Consider the following 21,378-nt stretch of genomic DNA (forward strand, 5'->3'; position numbering starts at 1 on the left):
TGCAAGCACGTGTCTAAGCCAGGGTTTCCCACCCTTGGCACTAGTGACATTTGGGCATGGATGATTGTTTGTGGTGGGGCCGTCCTGGGCATTGTAGCATGTTGAGCAGCATGCCTGGCCCCCACCCACTAGATGCCAGTAGCATTCCCCCTGTTGTGATGATCGCACTGTCTCCCTACATGCTAATATCCCTTGGGAGGCGGGCAGAGCTGACCCTGGTTGAGAACCACTGGTCTACGCCATACTCCATTCTTTCCACTGGCTCTAGAGTATTTTTATTTAACCAGATGGCCATTCAGATCATTTCCAGCTAACTTGACACTCTAAGCCTCAGTCTCCTCATCTGTGAAATGTGTGTGATTAACAGTGCCTTTTCCTACAGGGCTGCTGGGAAAGTTAAATGGGCTAATACACCGAACATGCTTGGAAGAGGGCTAGGGTCATAGCAAGATGCCACAGAAACATAAAATCTTCTTATTAATCATACGCTCTAAAATGATCCTTACTCTGTGACTGGGGCAGGCCTTGTAACAACCTCCCTGACCCTCTGTCTCTTCATCTGTACACATGGAAATCACTACCGCTTGACCTCACAGAGTTGTCATGAGGATCAAATGAGATAATAGCTGTGGAAGCGCGGAGCCCACGCCTGATGCCCACTGTGGGCGCTTAATCTGTTCCCACTCCTTTATTCTTTGAGTCATCCCTGTGAAAGAGGTGGGCCCAGCTTGACTGAAGGGGCTGAAGCCAGGAGGATACACCCTGCACGTGATCCTTCCTCCCAGAGGTGGTCCCAGAGCTCAGTGTGGGGAGCAGAGCCGCGGGCCAGGAGGCGACTCGAGGGCTGGGGGAGGCCCTTGCCCTGCCCCGCCACCCCTGCTGTGGCCTGACCTCTCCCGGCGTTCATCAGCATGGGCCTCAGAGAGTCCCCACCTGACAGGCCGGGCGCTGAACTTCTGAAAGTGAGCGTGCAGAGCCCGAACCGTGGGCCCGGCCTACTTTGGGGTGTTTCATCGTCGTTCATTGCCCCATTTCTCCTCCTATGGAGTTGTCACCAGACGGGTTGCTTGTTTCTGGTCGTGTGGAGAGCCCGGGCTGAGAAGTAGCATGGTGAATAATTCAGGCTCCAGGTTCACACACATGGCTTCCAATCCAGCCCCAGCACATTCTAACCATGCGACCTTGGGCAGCAGACTTCATCTCTCTGAGGAAAGGGCAAGACGCACACCCCGCTCCCAGCACACAGTGAAGATTAAGTGACATGACACAGCCCAGAGCCCAGCACAGGCAGTGCCTGCAACAGCTATGGCTATTGTAGGTGTTGCTGTTGGTATATTATTATCATCAGTGTAGTGATTGGTCCACATGGCCGCGGGGGATTGTGAGAGGGTGGTGGGCTCAGCCTTGCAGTCAGGTCGGAGCCCACCAACCCCCTTCCCACACCGTCGGGGAGAGCTGCCTGTGGTGATGGACATGCTCTCCGTCTGCTCTGTGCATTGCAGCGGCCACTAGATTCATGGGGCTGGTGAGCACTTGAAATGCGGTCAGTGCGACTGAGGAACTGCACGTTTAATTTCATTTCCTTTAGAATCGTTTCTTGGGAATTCTGTGGCAGTCCAGTGGTTGAGACTCCGCGCTTCCACTGCAGGGGGCACGGATTCAATCCCTGGTTGGGGACCTAAGATCCCGCAAGCCATGGAGGGTGGCCAAAAAAAAAAGGAAAGAAAGAAATCGTTTCTTCCGTGTCAGTTACAACAGGAAGAGTTACACGTGGCTAGTGGCTACCATGTTGGACCGCATAGCCCTAGGCGAGTAAGACCCTGGGGCCCGTCTCCACTTGTTGGTCAGCCTGACCGTTGCTGCTGTGAAGCAGAGCCTCAGCTTTGATGACTTCATCTTCCGCATAATGGGGAAGATGGGCTGGTGGTCTTCCCCTACTGCCATCGAGCTACGTGTTCCTTCCCCTAACGGTCCTGAGACAGGCGGAAGCCCTCACCGAGGGGTACCCACCCACATCCAAAGGCCCTGCTTGCGTGAGCAGAGCCAGGAGACCCTCTGAAACCAAGCAGGCAGGGTCTGGGCTACACGGCTCAGTGATGGGGAGACCCTGTCATCACAGAGCCTTCCTGAGGAGTCAGGCAAAATTGCCGCCGTGTCCAGTACAGCCCAAGACGGTCCCCCTGTGCTGGTGTCAGTGACAAGCTGTGCTCCAGGCAGTGGGCTTATCCCAAGCCTGAGACACCAAAGCTTCTAGAGTTTTCTCTCATCACCTCCCCCCAACAACCCTGGGAATTGGTAACTCTAGTCTTCCACGTTTTATAGACTAGAAGACGAATGTCCAGAGAGGCCGAGCTGCTCACTCAGTCACACGGCCCGGCAGTCTCGGTGCTGGGTCCTGGGTCTCCCGTTTCCTACTGTTGTGACCAGTGTGGAACTGGAAAACGAGTGGACTTCACATAGGCATTCACCATCCATCCCATAATGAATGTTTATGGAGAGCTGGCCTTATCTCAGGCTGGGAGAGGCACTTTACACCAGGGGTTCTCAATTGGGGCCGATTTTGTCCCCCGAGGGGAATTTGGCAATGTCCGGACGTAGCTTTTTTTCCATTGTTCCAATTTTTTATTTGAATTTGAAATTTAGCAAAATCATTAAAACAGAAATTATGAAAGGGGCAGAAAAATCAAGAATCAAACACCATCTGAGCCATGGGAACCTTGCACAGGAATGGCAGTGGGAACAAGTAACAAGTGTACAGCTGGCCTAAGAAGGACTCAGTGATGGGACTTCCCTGGCAGTCCAGTGGTTAGGACTCCACACTTCCAATGCAGGGGGTGTGGGTTCAATCCCTGGTCGGGGAACTAGGATCCCACACGCCACACAGCGCAGCCAAATTTTTAAAATTAAAAAAAAAAAAAAAAAAAAAAAAAAAAAGGCTCGGTGAGGAATGAATTCAAGGGGCATTAGAAATTCTAACCTCCCTTAATGTAAAGTGAAGTGCATCTGGAGACAGTTTTGATTGTCACGGTTGGGTTGGGGGCTGAGAGTAAGGATGCTACCAGACATCCTGCAGTGCACAGGACAGCTGCGCTGCAAACAAGGACCAGCCCCAGGTGCTCACAGGGCCAGGCTAAGAAGCCCTCTCTGCACAGATTACCTCCGCTCACCCTCAAAGTGATGCTCTCTGGTCCACCTTCCTGGTGGGGGCCACAGGGTTAAGAGAGATGAAGTAACTTGCTCTAATGGTCACATCATAGCAAGTGCCTGAAGCAGGACTTGCACCCAGGACTCTGCCCCCAAAGCCTGGGCTTATAACCACCACGCGTCATGCCTCGTAGGTAGGGCCTGTTGATCCACGGGGGACCCGGATGGTCCTCAGCAGGTCGTGAAACCCCTAAAGTTGCATGCATCATTACAGATGTATATTTTTCTAGGGGGCAGCCCAGAGATTTTATCAGCTTCTCGGTGGGAGCCACGCACCCTCCCACAATTTAGGATCTCTGGCCAGCAAGTTAGAGGATGGCTTTTTTGCCCAGAGGGTGACAAGGAGGTTGTGCTTTCCACCATGAGTTAACCATCTTACGTAGACACCCCCCCACCCCGTATGATTCCTTCCAAGAGATTCCGACTGACGTTTGTTCCTTTTCTTTCAGGCGATCGCTCCTTTGCTGGAAAACAACCATCCACCACCAGATCTCTGTGAATTCTTTTGCAAGGTACGGCACTGCTGAAGCGGGGCTGTGTTTTTAGGAAGCAGCCTGTCTCTGTATGTGCATGGCAGGGGTTGGTTTTGCAAAATTTGCTGAAAACCAAACTTAGACCCTCCCCTCCGGCTCTGACCCAGGTCAGGGCCCCAGACACAGCCAGAGACAAGCCAGGCACCCCGTTCTTGGGTTACAGCCCCCTCTCTGCCAGACAGGTGATAAGCGAGGCCCAGGGTCAGACCAGCAGGTCAGGGAGGAGCATCAGAGTTTTCCTTGGAATGTCTTCCTGGCTGTCTTGGGAGAAGTTTGCAGCAGACTTTCTGAGCTCCTGACATCAGAGCTGGGCTATTATTATTAGCCAAGGCTCCTGTGAGCACCGGCCGGCCCACAGTGAGGGCACAGCCGTGGGGCTTTCCCTGAACAGAGCAGGCAGGCGGGGGATGCCAGGTGAGCTTGGAGGAGCCCCAGAGCAGGACATCCAGTCCCAGGGACCCCGCGCCAGCCTTGCAGTGGGATTTACATGGAACATCCCCAGGGCACGTCAGGGACCAGGCATCCCCCGTCTGAGAGCACCTTGGTGGCCCGGGGGCTGGACCAGCACACGATCCTGTTTGATCCTTTGCTGGGTGATTTTTTTTTTTTTTTTTTAATTAATAGTAATCTTTTATTTATTTATTTATTTTTATATTTATTTTTGGCTGTGTTGGGTCTTCGTTTCTGTGCGAGGGCTTTCTCTAGTTGCAGCAAGCGGGGGCCACTCTTCATCGCGGTGCATGGGCCTCTCACTATCGCGGCCTCTCTTGTTGCGGAGCACAGGCTCCAGACACGCAGGCTCAGTAGTTGTGGCTCACGGGCCTAGTTGCTCCGCGGCATGTGGAATCCTCCCAGACCAGGGCTCGAACCCGTGTCCCCTGCATTGGCAGGCAGATTCCCAACCACTGCGCCACCAGGGAAGCCCTGGGTGATTTTTTTTTAATGCAATGGTCTGATGTCCTTGGGAAGTCGCAGGGCCTGGGTTTGCTGCTTTCCCAGCGCTCCCCTGCTCTTCCTCCTGCCGACCCCCTTCACCGAGCTTGTTCCTTCCACGGCCACACACCGTCCTTTGGGGGTGTGGGCTGTGCGCACCAGTGAGACAGACACGTGGCGTGGCAGAGCGGGCTCCTGGGGACCTGCTGGTTCTGGGGTAAAGGGGACCGTGGTGCACTTATTGCTCCTCTGCCCCCTCACCCAGGGAGCACACTCTCTGTGTGTGTTAGGGGAGGCAAGCTTTAGGGAGACAGGATCACATCATCCTCTTTGGCCCTGTCTCTCCATCAGCAGACCTTTCCGAGCGACCCACAGAGCAGAGGGTGGGCCCAGCCTGCTACCCGAAATGCCAGGTGCATCTCTTAACGTGGGCGTGTGCCAGTGCGTGCCCTCTGGCCCACGCGGGTGAGCCCCGAGTGTACAGTTGTGTGTGTGTGCAAGAGCGTGTCTAGGCGTCAGGCCCTGTGCTGTACCAAGGCCCCCCTCCCCCGTGGGGAACACCTGGGGAGGAGTAACCACTTGTTGGGACTGCACACAACTAAGACGGGCCTTCTCTGCCCCCAGCACCTGGCGCTGTGCCCCCAAGTAGGAGAGTCAGGTCACCCAGGGTTTGGGCTCCTGGGAGAACGGCCAGCTGCTCCCTTACCTGTCCCAGCGGGTCATCTCCTCTCTCAGTATTTTGTCCCATTTAATCCAGACCTGCTCCTTTTTCTCCTCTCAAGCTGGGTGGTTTCTCCCAGATCTCACGGTGTTCAGACTTTTATTCTAGAACAATGGACCTTTGTTCAAAGTAAATCATACCTGAGGGTTCCTGGTAGCACAGTTTGAAAAACAGGGATGTGGAGGAAACCATGCTTTTCGGCGTTTCCTGATAGAACTCCCTGGGTAGCTGCCCTGCCGTTTGGAGGGAGGGGCCCAGGCACAGGGATCGGTGAGACTCAGGGCTGTTTTCCCTTGGGGGGGTTGGAGTCGCAGCCTCAGCACTTCCTCCACCAGGCAGCCCACCCAGAGAGCAAGGCTTGAGGGAACAAAGTCACCTCCACCGGGTCCACTTGGCCAGCTCTCTGGACACGCCCAGGCAGCCTCTCCTGCCAGACTTGGAAGCCAGGACCCCGAGATTTGGGGAAAGTTTACTTATCAAGAATTGTCTAGGATTTCTAATATCCCAAGTCCAGTGTCCTCTTCCAGGGCTGGAAACGGCACCTTCAGGCCCAGGAAGGTTTAAATGTGGTGGAGCAGCTCATCGTCTGTTCCACCCGAAGGCCTTCAATTTCACCTTGAAAAACAAAACCCCGTGCTGGTGAGATAAAATACATCCAAGAGCTGCGTGTGGCCTGCACCCTGCAGCCAGCTTATCAAAGCCTTCAATTGAGAAGTCACAGAATTTTCGAGATTCTGGCACCCAAGCACTAACCCCCGGTATTCTTGCACCTGCTTTCCAAGAGGCTCCTCTGTTAGACCACGCACGCCGAACCTTAGTGCCATTGGGGATCTTGCCCCGTTAAATAAGATCGTGTGGGAACGGACTCCTGTCTGTACCCCCTGAAACAATCTCAGACCATCAGTCAGATCAAAACAAAAAGCAAACAGAAGATCCCATCCCCACCCACTTTTCTCACTCCCCCAAAATGAACAAAAAGGTATGCAGCAGTATTGAGCAGGCGAACCCAGGCACCAGAGGCGGGCTCACTGCCCCGAGCCGCAGACCGCGGTCAGGGCTTCCACAGGCCCCGGCTGGACCCCGCCAGGCTCGGCGCTGACCATTTCCTCCTGCCTCCCCAGCACTGCAGAGAGCGGCCCCGGTCCATGGTGGTCATCGAAGTGTTCACCCCCGTGGTCCAGAGAATCCTCAAGCATAACATGGTAAGTTCCCCCGACACCTGGACCGCAGAGCCAGGGGAGGGGCACAAGCTGCCAGTCTTTAACTTTTCCAAAGATTTGGGCATGGGGTTGGCAGCTGACGGCCAGGGCCTGGGCTTGGGATTCTGTTGCACCCTGTGGGTTTTCACGCACCCTACCCCGCTTGGTTCTGTTTTCTGCTCTTAAGACAACAGGAGGAATCTTTCCACGGTAAGAATGACAAAAACAATGTGGCTGGGGGAGAAGAGATAGGTCTCATGTGTGTAGAGTCACAAATAATATCTGTAGAAACTCGGCCCTCGAGGAAGGGGAGTGAACTCCTCACTCCTTAAGAGGGGGCTACCCATAGGAGCGTCCATGGAGAGGGCGGAAAGAGGGCTGTACAGTGCAGAAACCTGACAGTCGTGACCTCAGCCAGAGGTCAAGGTCAACGTCCACAGTGTTAAGTCACAGTGCGGCATGTACCCTTGATGTGATGTGAGGAGGAGGGCCCTGGACCTCGGGGGGTCTTCTCTCTCAAACCCACCACCTCAGTCTAATCATAACAAAAATGTCAGACTAATCCCAGCTGAGGGACATTCTACAGAACACCTGATGGCCCTCAGAACTGCCAGGTCATCGAACACAAGGAGAGTCTGTGAAGCGGTCACAGCCTAGAGGCCCTAGGAGATGCGATGAGTAATTGCAATGGGGTTTTCTGGATGGGATCCTGGGACAGAAGAAGGACATTAGGGGAAAATCGAGGAAATCCACATAAAGTACGAACTTAAATTAGTTAATTTTAAAAACGTAGGCGCAGAATTTCATTGCACACTCAGTGGCCCGGGCTCTTGTAATCTGCTGGCCCTTTTGCATTCTGTCCTCAGTCCAGTGAGAGCAGCAAATGTCATTGTTTTCTTTGTATTACACGTGGGGAAACTGAGGCTGAGCAAAGTCCTCTAGGCCACAGCTGGGAATAAGAACAACTAGCGCCTACTCTCAGGTATTTACGGAGCACCTTTCAGAGCCGGATGCAGTGTGACGCTCCAGTGTATTATGTCATGTGACCCTCTTGACGGCCCGTGACCTCCTTCTGCAGATGAGGAAGCGGAGACCCAGAAAGTGCCGTGGGTTTCTCCCGGAACCTGTGGGCAGCTGTGATTTCTGTAGGTTACTCAGGGACCTGTGGGCAGGTGTGGTCTCTCATGAGTGGTGCTAGGGGGAAGGCAGTCTGAAGCAAGGGCTGGTGTTCCAACAGGCTCTGCTGAGCCAGCCACCAACCTGGACTGACGTCGTCTGGGTGGCGTGGAGGCATCTGTGTCATTGCATCACACGTTGGGCCACTGAATCGGTTGTGGGGTGACCATGACTACTGCCCCCCCCACCCTGTCGAGAGGCAGCATGTGAAAACAGCTCTGAAAAGGGGTGACCTGCTCACAACTTGGTTTGTGAGGTAGCTTTCCTGTCTCGACACCAGACCCCCAAAGAATAGTACATAACCTACCCCCTTCCCCAGTCAGGAATGGAAAGTGTGACACATGCGCCGCACTTCCCCATCCCACACCCTTGGCAGACATCATTAGCCGATTACAGCACTCCTCCTGCAGAGCCCAGAGGTAGCTTCAGAGTCTTTCTCCACACAGCATTCCAAGCAGCAACTACCGGTTGTACCGTGTTGGTACCGTACAGATTCTCTTGACCATTCTCCCTGAGTGATCACACACCATAATTAAATTGTTGCTTATTTCTGAGATCCTCCTTAATTTGAGATAAATGTATATCTTGTTTTCTGAACACAGCTGAAGGGAATACTCCATCCAATTCTTTCTTCAGGACTAACAAACTCCCCTGGGGGATGGGGGGTGTGCTGCCTTAATTTAGGCTTTAGTCATTGCAAGGGCGCTCTCTGGCCTCGGCCAGCTGGGAGGAAAAGGTCCCTGATTGTTAACTTTTTTTTTTCCCATTTATTTATTTATTTTTGGCTGCGTTGGATCTTCGTTGCTGCGCGCGGGCTTTCTCTAGTTGCAGCGAGCGAGGGCTGCTCTTCGTTGCGGTGTGCGGGCTTCTCATTGCGGTGGCTTCTCTTGTTGCGGAGCACGCGCTCTAGGCGTGCGAGCTTCAGTAAATGTGGCGTGCGGCCTCAGTAGTTGTGGCGCACGGGCTTAGTTGCTCCGCGGTGTGTGGTATCTTCCCGGATCAGGGCTGGAACCCGTGTCCCCTGCATTGGCAGGCGGATTCTTAACCGCCGTGCCACCAGGGAAGTCCCCTGATTGTTAACTTTAAAGTCACTGTGGATGTGGTGTGAGGTGAAGGCCATGCCCTTTCGGAGTCCAGAGCAAAGGTTCTGGAGTTTCTTTTGCAAAGGACCTTCTCTCATCACAACATGTCAGTGACAGAGCCACATCCCCAGGGCACCCCTGGCCAGGGTCCAGGCCTCCTCAGGTGCGTAAGCATTTTTGCACGTTCCATGGTAGTCAGTAGGCTGTTTAATAAGGGTTCTTTTAGGACATCTGACTTCAAAGGGGAAAATATCAAATTTCAGGCAGCCTCCCAAGGCTTAACCATACAGCATCTCCCTTATACCTGGTTAGTTTTATGGGCCTGGAGTGTTGACTGTGTGATTTTTCTGGATAAAAATCAGAACAGCTACAAGGCAGATCCAGAATTTATAGCATCTTTTGTGGCCTGGCAGAGACCAGGGACCCTCGGGCATGAATCCTTACTTCACTTTTAAAGAACTCCCCCGTGTGGTCCCGGGGTCTGGGGACGCTGTAACGCTTCACGATCCCACTTCCTCTTGAAGTCCACTAACTACACACTGAACTGTGTCAAAAGAGAACTGTAGACAGGACGGGGTGGGGGAATTAGGCGCTCCTGCAAAAGAGACAAATGGCTCACACCAGGCACGGGAAGCACCGCAGGCCTTCAGTGTCACCCACTTAACTCCCTAAATCTACGTGATCGGCCGGGACAGCATTTCGGAGCTGGCGCGGGGTGTCTGGTCACTGCCTGCCGCCAGCCACAGACCTGTCAGCACAGCCTGAGCCCTGACTTCTCTTCACCCCACGTGCAGTGTTTCTCAAGGACACGCTTGAATGTTTGGGAAATGGGGAAGGTCACACACCCCCGTGGTGTTCTGGGATTTCAGAGCTTCCCCTGCTCTCAGAGTGCATCTTTTATATCCCGTGTCCCGTTTCAGGGATGAGCAAACTGAATCTAGGTTAAGGGTCTCAAAGAATGTTACTCCTTGGGCCACAATAAAAACTAGATACAAATGGAAGCATTCCTTAAGTATGTTCCCCTGGAGATTCTAAACAGTTTGTTCAACTGCATCCCCAAGAATGATCACGGTTCCTCTGCCCTCATGCCACTCATTGGTGTGTTCTTGTGGCAGAGGAGGCAAGAAGATGTGGCTGTGGTCCCTAGTGGACCGTGATATGACCTCCCACTTTCCAAAGGCAACATATTTGACTATGCCAAAGAGGCAAAATATCCCTCACCCACATGTTAAAAGGCCACCAGACCCATCTATAATGGTAATTTCCAAGGAAATGACCTTGACTATCCAGAAATCTAATAACAAAGATAATGGCAGTTAGCAGGGTTTAGTTGAATCAGTCTTCATAGAATCATAAAACGTTAAGGGTGGAAGGGGCCTAGAGATCATTTCTTCAACTCTCGTTCCACAGCGGGGACGGTGAGGCCCAGAGAGGGCCATGGCTGCACAAGGCCACACAGCTTTCCTGTTACCCTTTTCCCGGGGACTCAGGGACTCTGGGCAACTTCCTCAGTTTGAAAGCACAGTCAAGCTTCCACCTTCTCTTCATGCAGGGGCCCCATCCTCTAGCCCAGTGCTCTGTGTGTGCGTGTATGTACGTGTGTATTTGTGGTGTGTGCGCGCATGCACGCGCGTGTGTAGATCCTTCTGAGCTTTCTCGTGGCTTTTGCTGCCCTCCTTATGCAAAGGCATAACCCTAGTAGGCAGGATGGAAGCAGATGAGCCCCCATCGTTTTGAGGATCCTAATTCAGCCTCTCACTCCAGGTGAAGAAGCACCAGGCACTCTAGAAACTTGCTCCTGTGAGCTGGCAGGAGGGTGTGGGCGGGCCGTGCTCTGATCTGAGCTTTCCCCAGGGCCCGCAGGATCGGTCAGATCCACAGGGAAAGTCTCCACAGGCTTTATTTTAGATTGGAGTCCTGATCCAGGTTGCTTTTTATTAAATGGGTTCCCCCTGAGCGGGGGCAGGAGAAGAAACAGAGGAGTTTGGAGACCACCAGGCTTCCCTCTGATGTCTTGCTGGTCAACCTCATCACCACACTGTGACTTGCCCTCCTGGCCGTTCACACCCCAGCACGTGGGTTCAGAAGTCCAGTGACGTGGGAAGGGACGCAGTCCTTTCCTGGCCCACGCCCTTCTCTCCTGCACCACCTGTGCTGCTTCTCCTGACAAGTCCCCAAGCTGACAGCCACCTTGGACGTTGGCCTTTCCCCTCTTAGCTGAGAAAGCAGGGGGCCCAGAAACTCTCGGGGGACTGCAGAAGAGGAGCTGGTCCTCGCTGGAGGCCAGCTGGGCATCTGCAGGCCCCCGTGCAGCCGCGCAGAAGGGAAACCCCAGCTGGGCTGTTCTCCGAGCACGTCTGGGTGGCACGCTGACCCACAGGGTGGGTGACATGTGTCAGGGACGCTCCTGTGGCAGGACATCTCCCGTCTCCACGGGCAGCCGTCGGGAGGTGTGAGGAGAGGGTGAAAGGGCCGGTCCCTTCGAGTGAAAGATACGTGTGCTTCTAGGAAGAGGAGATGGCTGGCATGTCCCCGTTGCCTTCCACCCCAGTGTCTCAGGACAGAGTGGGGTCCCACCACCCCTCTGGCCTCCTGCCTGCCTGTCTCCGCAGCTCCTGCCCTCTGCTCTCTCTGCAGGACTTTGGCAAGTGCCCGCGACTGAGGCTGTTTACTCAGGAGTACATCCTTGCCTTGAACGAGCTCAACGCGGGGATGGAGGTGGTGAAGAAGTTCATTCAGAGGTGGGTTCCTCAGCCGGGCCCCCTCCCCTTCCTGGCCTGCAAGCCAGCTTGCCTCTGCACCCAGAACCACTCACTCCACTGATGCCTGGAGAGGAGCTGCTGGCGTTCAGAGGCCCCAAGCGTCTCATCTTCTACGAGGGTCTCCTGCGTCCTCCTGACCCCATGTGGTCTGAGGCACTCGCTTGCTGTGTGACATTGAGCCAGTCGCTGTACCTCTCTGATCCTCTTTCCTGTGCTATCCACAGGGGTTGTCGTGCAGTTAAATAAGATGATATATGAGGAAGCCCCTAGCACAGTGCCTGATGCTCAGTAGGAACTCAGGAAATGGTTAACAGTCCTAAATAATGAGAGTATTTCTGCAGATCCCACCTGTGGGTGCTGGGTGTGTAGGGAACGATCTCCTGCTAGCCCTGGAGAGTCATCATTGGGGATTTGAACGGCCACCTCCCAGACTTGGCCTAGAGGAAGCCTGATATTCTGACTCTTACTTTTGGTGTTTGGGGTGGGGAGGGGGTGCTTTTGCTTTGATTTTTTAAATTTTTCTCTGTGCCTCAGTTTCCTCATCTGTAAGATGAGAACTATAGTACTTAACTTCATCTAGGTAACGTGAGGATTCTGTGAACTTATACACATAAACACCAAGGACCGTGCCTAAGTGTGATGGGAACGTTAGTGGTCGTTGTCACTACTCTTCTCATTTTTTAAGAAAATCGTGATAACCTGTTTAAGCCGGTTCCAAAAGATAGTCACCTGGAACTCACAAAGCATTTCCAAACCCAAAGAATGTGTCCTTCTGGGCACTTCCCTGGCGGTGCAGTGGTTAAGACTGTGCACTTCCACTGCAGGGGGTACGGGTTCCATCCCTAGCCGGGGAACTAAGATCCTGCATGCCGCGTGGCACAGCCAAAAAAAATAGATACATTAAAAAAAAAAAAAAAAAAGTTGTCCTGCTGGAACCCTGGTGACTCCAGGGTCCCTTTAAAGCACCCAGTAATGGTTCACGAAGTTGTTTTAGGTTAGGCCTCTTAGTCCCAACGGCCACACCGATTTTCCAGGAATGTTACAGGTATTATCCCCAGGCCCCAAACAGCCCTGGGACTAGGGATATTAGCCCCATTTTACAGATGAGAAAACTGAGGCACAGAGATAGCTGTGACGAATAACAATGGCTGGCATTTATGGAGGACTTAGCAACTGTGTCCCAGACCTCATGCTAGGCCAGGATCAGGATGACCATAATAACTTTTCTTTCAAAGCAGGCCACTTGGAAAGGAAAATGAGGTGAATAATTGTTACAGAACCACTGGGCATGAATTACAGACACAGGACGTATGGCCACTGTCTGCTAACTCTTCCCATGAATTAGAAAGTTAGGTCCTCATGGTACCCACTGAGGAGGGGGCCGTTGTCCCCATTTTATAGCTTAGGAAAGAGTGGAGAGTTTAAGAAGCTTGCCAAGGCCACTCAGCTGGGCGTGAACCCAGGCTCCCTGGATCTGGAGCCCACGGTCCAGAGCTTGGCTCTCTGCTGCCTGCACATGGCAGAGCCAGGACGCAAATCCCGGTGTTGCCAACTCCCCAGCAGAGGACTTGGGGTGCCCCCCATCCCACCCCCCAGTGTGTGTCTGAAGGGCACCCCGGCCTCCCCCTCCTCCTTGCCGTCACCGTCTCACCTAGCCCTCTGCTCTTTTCCAGCATGCACGGCCCCACGGGGCACTGCCCCCACCCCCGGGTCCTGCCCAACCTGGTGGCTGTGTGCCTGGCCGCCATCTACTCCTGCTACGAAGAGTTCATCAACAGGTCAGTCCCCACCGCCTCGGGAGAGCCTGGGCGGGACACGCTTGCCCCAAGGACGGTGACCTGTACACACCTGGCCAGGCAGGGAGGTGGAGTGGCTTCCACTGGACCTGCCTCAAGTGTGTTTGCCAAATCCCCTGTGTTCACTGGTGCCAGGGCCCAGAACCCAGGGATGTGACTGGAAAAGCAAACACTGTGAATCAATAGTGGCACTGCAAGGCGTTGTGTTGACTTGGCTTTAGGAACAAGTGTTTTATTCTGAAGATTTCTCACCACCAGGCACATGTAACCGGAAGAAGCCATGACAGAGCCACTGTCCTGGGTCCCCCAGGGTTTGGGTGCAAGCAGCTTGTTAGGGAGGTAACCCCAGGAAGCAGTGGGAGGGAGCCTGGGAAGGGAGGACAGCCAGCAGACTCGATGTTCCTAAGCAGGTGACCACTGCAGGCACCTGTGCGTGTCCCAGTGGGACCTCCCGGGAGACTGTGGAATGTTCTCTCAGAGTCCCTCCCCTGAGGGATGACGACACCGGGGTAGTTACTTACCAGCTCCCACTCTTCCCGGATTGAGGTTGGCTCCTGGGATGCAGAGTGATGTGGATGCCATTCGTCATATAGAACTTTCTATGGTGATGTCTGGGGTCATCAGAGAAGGTATGATGTGCAGGGCACAGATGGCATCTGCTGCAGCCGCCCTGTCCAGTTGTTCAGGTGGTGTACTGCACAACTCGGAGAGGACCAAAATGTGTCTAGGCACCGCTAGAGCTGGGAGCACCGCAGGAATATATTTCAGTCCTTAAAGAAAAGGCAGTGGAGCATCACTGAAAACCTGTGCAAACAGGGCTACATGAAGATGTCATGCTGGTCATTCCCAGGTGCCTGTTCCATGCCCTACAGCATGTTATATTAAAAGCCAAAAAAGGAGCTTCCCTGGTGGCGCAGTGGTTAAGAATCTGCCTGCCAATGCAGGGGACACAGGTTCGAGCCCTGGTCTGGGAAGATCCCACATGCCGCGGAGCAACTAAGCCCGTGAGCCACAACTACTGAGCCTGCGTGTCTGGAGCCTGTGCTCCGCAACGGGAGAGGCCGCGACGGTGAGAGGCCCACGCACAGCGATGAAGAGTGGCCCCCGCTCGCCGCAACTGGAGAAAGCCCTCGCACAGAAGCGAAGACCCAACACAGCCAAAGATAAATATAAATAAATAAATAAAATTTTTTTAAAAAGCCAAAAAAAAAAAAAGGAGGAGGCAGTAGAGAGTAATGCATGGCCTGTACAACCATCCTCGGCATCCCTGTGTACGTGGATGGTCACTTGCCCTTGACCTCATACACTGCAGCTCGGGAGCTGATCTGCATGCATTTCAAACCCAGGCCACCCCAGGAAGTAGGAAGAGCATCAGGAGTGTCACAGACTCGCAGGCTCCTTTTCCTCCTGAAGCCTCTGCCTCATCCACCCTCCCCGGGCTCGCTCCGCAGACACCTGAGCTGGGACTTAGGTTTCGGGGCAGGAGCAGGAAACAGCACCTGCCAGCGTTTTCCCTCTGCGTCTCCAAGGCTCTGCCTGGGTGCCCTACAGCAGGGTTTCCCTGACTTGAGAGCAGGAAGCAGAATGGAATCTCTCCCAGTTCCCACCCTAGGAGAAGGGCAGAGATGGAAAGAACCAGAATTAGGACCCGTGCACACTGTTACACACAGAGGAGACTGGGGACAGCAACAGCCAGCCTTTGTCCTTCTCTCATCCTTTCAACACTTGTTTAGTGAGGGTCCCTGCTGTGCCAGGTGCTGAAGGCACAAAAGTAAACCAGCCGATGGGGCCCCTGCCCTCCCAGAGCGGATGGTGTAGCAGTGGGTGGAGGGGTGGGAGTGAGAAAGCGATGGGTTTCATCAGAGCTGTGATGAAAGAAGCCAGAGGCATAATTAACGTGGTCCACGGCAAGGAGTCTCAACCCTGGCTGCGTGTCAGAGTCACCTGGGAAGGCTTTACAGAAGCTAAACACACATAAACCCTGGGACCCAGCTCCTCATCACTTTGGTGTATTCATCAGAAGACATGTACAAGAAGGTTTACAGTAGCATTATTTGTAATAGCCCCAAACTAAGATCTGCCTCAACCCCAGTGTCGTACAACAGTAGAACGGGTAAGTTGTGGTGTGTTCACACGAAGGCATACTGCAGGACAGCAAGAATGAAGAAACTAGTGCAACCAGCAAGCTGTGAACTAATCTCACAAACATAATATGGAGCAAAAGAAGCCAAACCCGAAAGATACATAGAGTGTGAATCTCGTTCCTTGAGTTTCAAGAACAGGCAAAACGAATCTCTGGTGATAGAGGCCAGAATAGCGGCAGCCTCGGGGCGGGGAGTTAGGTGGAAAGGCGTGAGAGGAGCTTCTGGGTTCTTGGAAATGTTTCACATCTTGATCTTGGTCAGTGGTTCTCAGCTGGGGGCAACTCTGACCCTCAGGGGATATCTGGCAACGTCAGGAGACATTCTGGGCTGCAGAAGGGGAGGGGTGCTGCTGACATCCAGCGGTGGAAGTCAGGGACGCTGGTGAGCACGCTGCCATGCACAGAGCAGCCCAGAATCATCTGAACTGTCTGGCCCCAAATGTCGGAAGTATCAAGAAGGGGGAGCCCTGGTCTGGTGGCTGTTTATTACACAGGGGACTTTGCGACAGTCACAAAGCTCTGCACCTAAGATCCGTGGACGAGACTGGACTGATGTTATTACCCCCGGGGTGTGCTGGAGCCCAGGCACATTTGGAAGCACATCTCTTCCCAATTCCACAGTCAGGGATGACACGTTGGTAGCTTGAATTCAATCATGGTGGGAGTATTTACACCAAGAAAATTGGCAGATGCTACCAATCAGGGCTCCTTTTTCTCTGGAGACTTGGTTGTTAGACATTTACCCGCATCCCACTGGTTATATCTTAAAAAAGAAGAAGGGAAAAAAAAAAGGTGCCTGGGCCCCACCCACTGCAATTCTGATTTAATTGGGATGCCCCTGGCATCGGATTCTTTCTTTTTTTTTAACACCTTAGGCAAGTGGAGTATGTGGCCAGAGTTGAGAACCCCTGCTCTAGGGGGAAGTGAGGAAGGGATTTTGCAGGGAGGTGATATTTAAATTGACACCTGCTGGCTCTCAGCAAGGCAAGAGGACAAGATGATCCAGGCAGAGGGAACGGCATGTGCAAAGGCCCGGCAGTGCAGATGGAGCTGCCATTGGTCACATGTCCTACCCATGGTCCTTAAACACCTGCTTCAGAGTCCCCTGGAGTGCTGCTTGAAAATGCAGACTCCTGGACGCAGCGTTTCCGGGCCAGGCCCAGGAATCTACATTCTTAAACTCCACAAGTGATCTGCTCCACGCTAAAGGCCACTGCAGGGGAGAAAGTGAAGGAAACTGAGTGTGCCCTGAGCAGAGAGAGGGGCAGAGGCAGAAGACGAAGTTGGAGAGGAAGGCCAGGCCACGGAGAGACTTGTACCACTGAGCTTCTCCCACCTCCACCTCCCGTGCTGAGCTGCTCCTGGGGTCATGTCAGCGGGTCTGCGGCAGGGCCTGAGCCTCTGCTTGTCTCATAGACTCCCAGTAATGCCGCTGCTGCTGGTCGGGGACCATGCTTTGAGTGGCGGAGCTGTGCCTGTGTGTCAGTTGTGGAGGTTTTATTCTAAGGACGTTGTAGTCGCCGATGGGTTTTAAGTAGAGAACGGACTTGATGAGATGTCAGTTTCCAGACTCCCCTCTGGCTGCCGCTGCAGAGGCCAAGCACGACCTTGGGGATCCCAATAGGTGACGGTTGCTACTAGGTGCCCAGGGTGGAGGCCTGGGGAGGGCGAGGCGGGCCCTGCCGCCTCCTGCTCAGGCCTGCCCTGATTCCCTGCTCAAGACAGCCCAGCCCCCTCAGAGCCCACAGTAGCTGGGGATCCAAGTGCTGCCCTCACCTCCCCCAGGAAATCACGCCGAGGGCTGCAAGACCTTCCCTAGGCTCGGGTCCATCCCACCCCCTTGGTCAGTCCCTGGAAGATAAAACCCCGTGCCATCTACCGGGCCCGTCTGCGGCGCTCTCAGTGGGTACGTGATGTACCTTGTGCACAAAAGAACAGACAACTTGACCCAGGTTAGCATAGCTCGCTGGAAAATCACCCAATCTGAGCCAAGCAGCCTTGAAAATCCACTCCTAAATCCCAGCAAAGGCAAAGGGGATGGAGCTGAGCACTGGGTAGCAAGTTAGCTCTGAGTAGCTACACCCGCATCTTCCACCAGACCACACACAATTTTCCATCAGCCGTAGCATTCTCGAACTTTAGCTAAAGGGTTTTGTTTTTCCCCAGCAAAGCTTAAAGTGTATTTATCAAACATCCTTGGTGGGCTCAGCTCAGGCCTGGCTCGTGGCACGTGCTGGACAAATTCAGGCCCTCTGAGCACACTGGGGGTGAGTTCTGTGCTTGAGCCAGTCCTTGTGCACAAGAAGCACGCGCGTCTCTTTGGAAGCACAGGCGCATGTGTGTGGCCCATTTAGGGAAGGACTGGACGAGCAGCTGTTTGTGATCATATCATCGTGCTCTGAGCCTCTTGGAACAGTGGGCTCAACCGTGACTGCACACACAGGGAGCCCTAAACATGACTGGTGTCCGGACTCCACCCTAGAGATTCCGACCTAATGGGATATTAGGATGTTTAGAAGTGCCTCAAGGGACACTGGTGTCCAGCCAGGGGTGGAAGGTTCTGGCACAGGGGCAGGAAGGGTGAGAGCGGCGGGTGGGAGAAATCAGGGAGGACTTTGTGGAGGAGGAGGACCTGCATGGGATCATGCAGGATCTTGGACATGCAGTCAGAGACCTGGTTTCAAATCCCAGTCCTCTCCACTTATGAGCCATGTCATCAGGGTAGTCATTTGACCTCTGGTAGCGTCTTTCCTCACCTGTAACGTGGAGACGGTAATACCTACCATTCAGAGATATCTGAGAATGTCTGTGTGGTCTGTGTGATAGCACTTAGCACCGTGCCAGCCCAGGGGCACCAACAAAGGAAGCCCACTGCTGGAGTTACCTTTGTCCTGACGTGCCTCCCCGTAATGTTTGGAAGCACCCAGTGAGGAGGCGCTTTACCCAGACTCAAAGCTCTGACAAGTCCTGCTATAAAGAGGCCCAGCATTTCCCAAACACATGTGACCTCAGTGATGCCATAGCGCCCTTTCCTCAGCTAACACCTGTTAACCGCCTGCACAAGCATCGTTCCTCTAGGCGTTGGAGATGCTGCAAGGGGCGGGGTGGGGGGTTAGCCCAGAGTGGTGGGGTGCTGCAGACAGGAGGCACATGCAGACTCCAGGGGACTAGTATTTGGGGTTTGGGATCCCTTTGAAGGGTGTTCCCAGGCGGAGGGCAGAAGCTGAGCTTTCTCACCCAGCAGGGATGGGGCAGCAGAGGTGGCGCCTGGGCCTTGCCCCGAGGACATTAGGGGGAGGGGGGCAGTTAGACCAGAGGAAGCAACTGGAAGCAAAATCGCTAGTAGGTCTCATAGGTGTGTCCGGAAGGTGGCCAGGGAAGGCATCTTGGTGGAGGTGAACGCCAGGGGCCTTATGGGTCTTGTGTAGAGGTTAACATCACTTGTTCATTCCACAAAGGTGTCGACCGCCTGCTATGTGCCGGGACTACAGCACGTGCCTCGATGACAGGCAGCCGGTTTGGATGCCGTCCCCACCTCTCCCTGTCAGGAGGCCTTGAGGGAGCCTGTCTCCTCGCCGGTGGAGAGGGATCCAGTAGCACCTGCTTATCGCACCGCCCTGGGGTTCCGGGGACACTTAGCCGCGTGCGGCCTGGCACTTGGAAGCACCCACTAGATGGCAGCTCGCGGCTTGTGTGACCCGCCCTCAGGGCGCGCACTCACGCCCCTCTCCGCCTCTCCCCCAGCCGCGACAATTCCCCCAGCCTGAAGGAGATCCGCAACGGCTGCCAGCAGCCCTGCGACCGGAAGCCCACCTTACCCCTGCGCCTTCTGCACCCCAGCCCGGACCTGGTGTCTCAGGAAGCCACGCTGTCCGAGGCGCGGCTCAAGTCGGTGGTCGTGGCCTCCAGCGAGATCCACGTGGAGGTGGAGCCCGCCAGCACTGCCAAGCCGGCGCTGACGGCCAGCGTGGGCAACGACAGCGAGCCCAACCTCATCGACTGCCTCATGGTCAGCCCCGCCTGCAGCACCATGAGCATCGAGCTGGGCCCCCAGGCCGACCGCACGCTCGGCTGCTACGTGGAGATCCTCAAGCTGCTGTGAGTGTCCCCTGGACTGCCTGGTGCCCTCGGGTTGGGGCGGGGGCTTGCAGCTGGCCGGAGGCGTGCAAGGGTGGGCGTGCTGAGTGGGGGTGCACAGGAGGCAGACGTAGGGTGTGAGCGCACTTGTTCTGGGGTGTGTGCATGCAGGGCTGTGTGTGTGCGTGTATGCTCGAGGATCTGGGCACGTGTGTAGGGTATAGGCACAAGCATGACGTCTACACCTGTGTCCATGAGTTTGAGAATGTGTGAGTGCGTACGCCTGCCAGGATGTGCTTCAGCGCACGGGGCCCGAGTATGTCTGTGAGTGTGTGGACACCTCTGCGTGTTGTGTAGGGTGTGGGCTCATTCTGAATCTGTAATTGTCCTTGTGTGAGTGTAAATGGCTTTGGGTGTATGAGGGCATAACAGCATATGGGTGATTGCCCGAGTTTCTGTGTGTCGTGTGTGTCTGTGTGTCCACATGTAGGAGTTGGATATGGGAGGGATGTGGATTTCTCTATAGGGGCACTATGTGCGTTTCGAGTGCCTGTGAGTGTAAGTGCACAAGTGTAGGTGTGTCCGGGTGCTTGTGCTGCTTCTGTGCCTGAGTGGCTCTGAGTGCAACATGTGGGTATGAGCATTTGTGCACAAGAGCTGGAGTGTGTGTGTATGTTCTCTGTGTATGTGTGCGGATATGCCCATGAGCCAGCGTGTGGGTGTGTTTCTGTGTCACATGACCCATGCACGCTTCGCGTGTGTGGTGTGTACTTGCCGTCAAGTTCCAGCAGTTGCCCCCATGCGGCCTCATCCGCCGGGCGGGGGAGGGAGCCTGGCTGGTGGGAGGAGTTCTGAGCAGGAGCCGGGAGACCAGGTCTGCTCTGAGTGGTGCTTCTGAGCTGGGTGCTTTGGGCCGTGCCTGCCCCTCCCCGAGCCCCAGTTGTGTGACTCTAGAATGGAGGGGGGTCTTAGTCTTTGACCCCCAAGGGACTTTCCAGTTCCACCATTCACACCCCAGACCCGTCTCGGACTATGTGCTCCTGGTGCTGAGCCCCAGGCGGGGGGCCTTGCTGTCCACTCCCTTCCGCCCCGCACTGAGCTCTGCAGTTCTGTGGACCAGCTGGGCCTGGAGAACCCAGCAGATGCCTCCCCCACTTGCTCCCACCAGCTCTGTCCTTCAGAACAGGACTTGACGCCACTTGCAGGGATGGGCATTGCCCGGCGCAGTTGGTGGTGGCAGATGGGCTTTTCTGAGGGGCTGGGGGCATGACGGCATGGTTGCATCTGACCGATGCCCGGTGCTTATCTAATGTCAGGGCACCAGGGCCCCTCGATCTGGGGGGCCTGCCTCCTGGGGTCGTCGGTGTCACTGGGGTCACACTGAGTCCCTGCGTCGTTGTTGCTCGTCTCTGCGGCGTTCGTTCTGCTCTCATGGAGGGGGTGCTGCCCGGAGTGCGCTCGTGGTCCGGAGGGTGGGGGCTACCCGCCGGTTGCCTGGTGAGCTGGTGAACGAGAGGTGCCTAGGGGTGCCCCTGTTCACGCCCTACAAGCAAGGCCTGTGGTGTCTGTGGAGGTGAGCACGTGTGTGCACACACAGGCGTACACGCTACGCAGTGGCTTCTCGTGCTTGGAGGTGACTCTGGATGCAGCATCCCCAAACTCTCCCTCTGCCCTTGCTTTGGCCCCGGAGAGGAGAGGGGGAGGCCTCCCGTGGTTCCGGCAGCCAAGGCCAGCTGAGGGCACGACCGCGAT

The 21,378-nt window shown here is 54.7% G+C and overlaps 1 protein-coding gene across 2 annotated transcripts in view; it reads left to right on the top strand.

Moving 5' to 3' along the window:
* CMIP (c-Maf inducing protein) overlaps positions 1-21,378 on the top strand; it is a 236,668-nt gene that overhangs the window by 193,747 nt on the left and 21,543 nt on the right. For both annotated transcript variants that reach the window (XM_059904977.1, XM_059904978.1), the window contains 5 exons: positions 3,654-3,716; positions 6,513-6,593; positions 11,486-11,589; positions 13,284-13,388; positions 19,294-19,647. In XM_059904977.1, coding sequence (XP_059760960.1) covers positions 3,654-3,716; positions 6,513-6,593; positions 11,486-11,589; positions 13,284-13,388; positions 19,294-19,647 — 707 coding nt within the window. The remainder of the gene's footprint in view (positions 1-3,653; positions 3,717-6,512; positions 6,594-11,485; positions 11,590-13,283; positions 13,389-19,293; positions 19,648-21,378) is intronic.

Source organism: Balaenoptera ricei, chromosome 19 (genome assembly GCF_028023285.1).
Source record: "Balaenoptera ricei isolate mBalRic1 chromosome 19, mBalRic1.hap2, whole genome shotgun sequence".
NCBI lineage: Eukaryota > Metazoa > Chordata > Mammalia > Artiodactyla > Balaenopteridae > Balaenoptera > Balaenoptera ricei.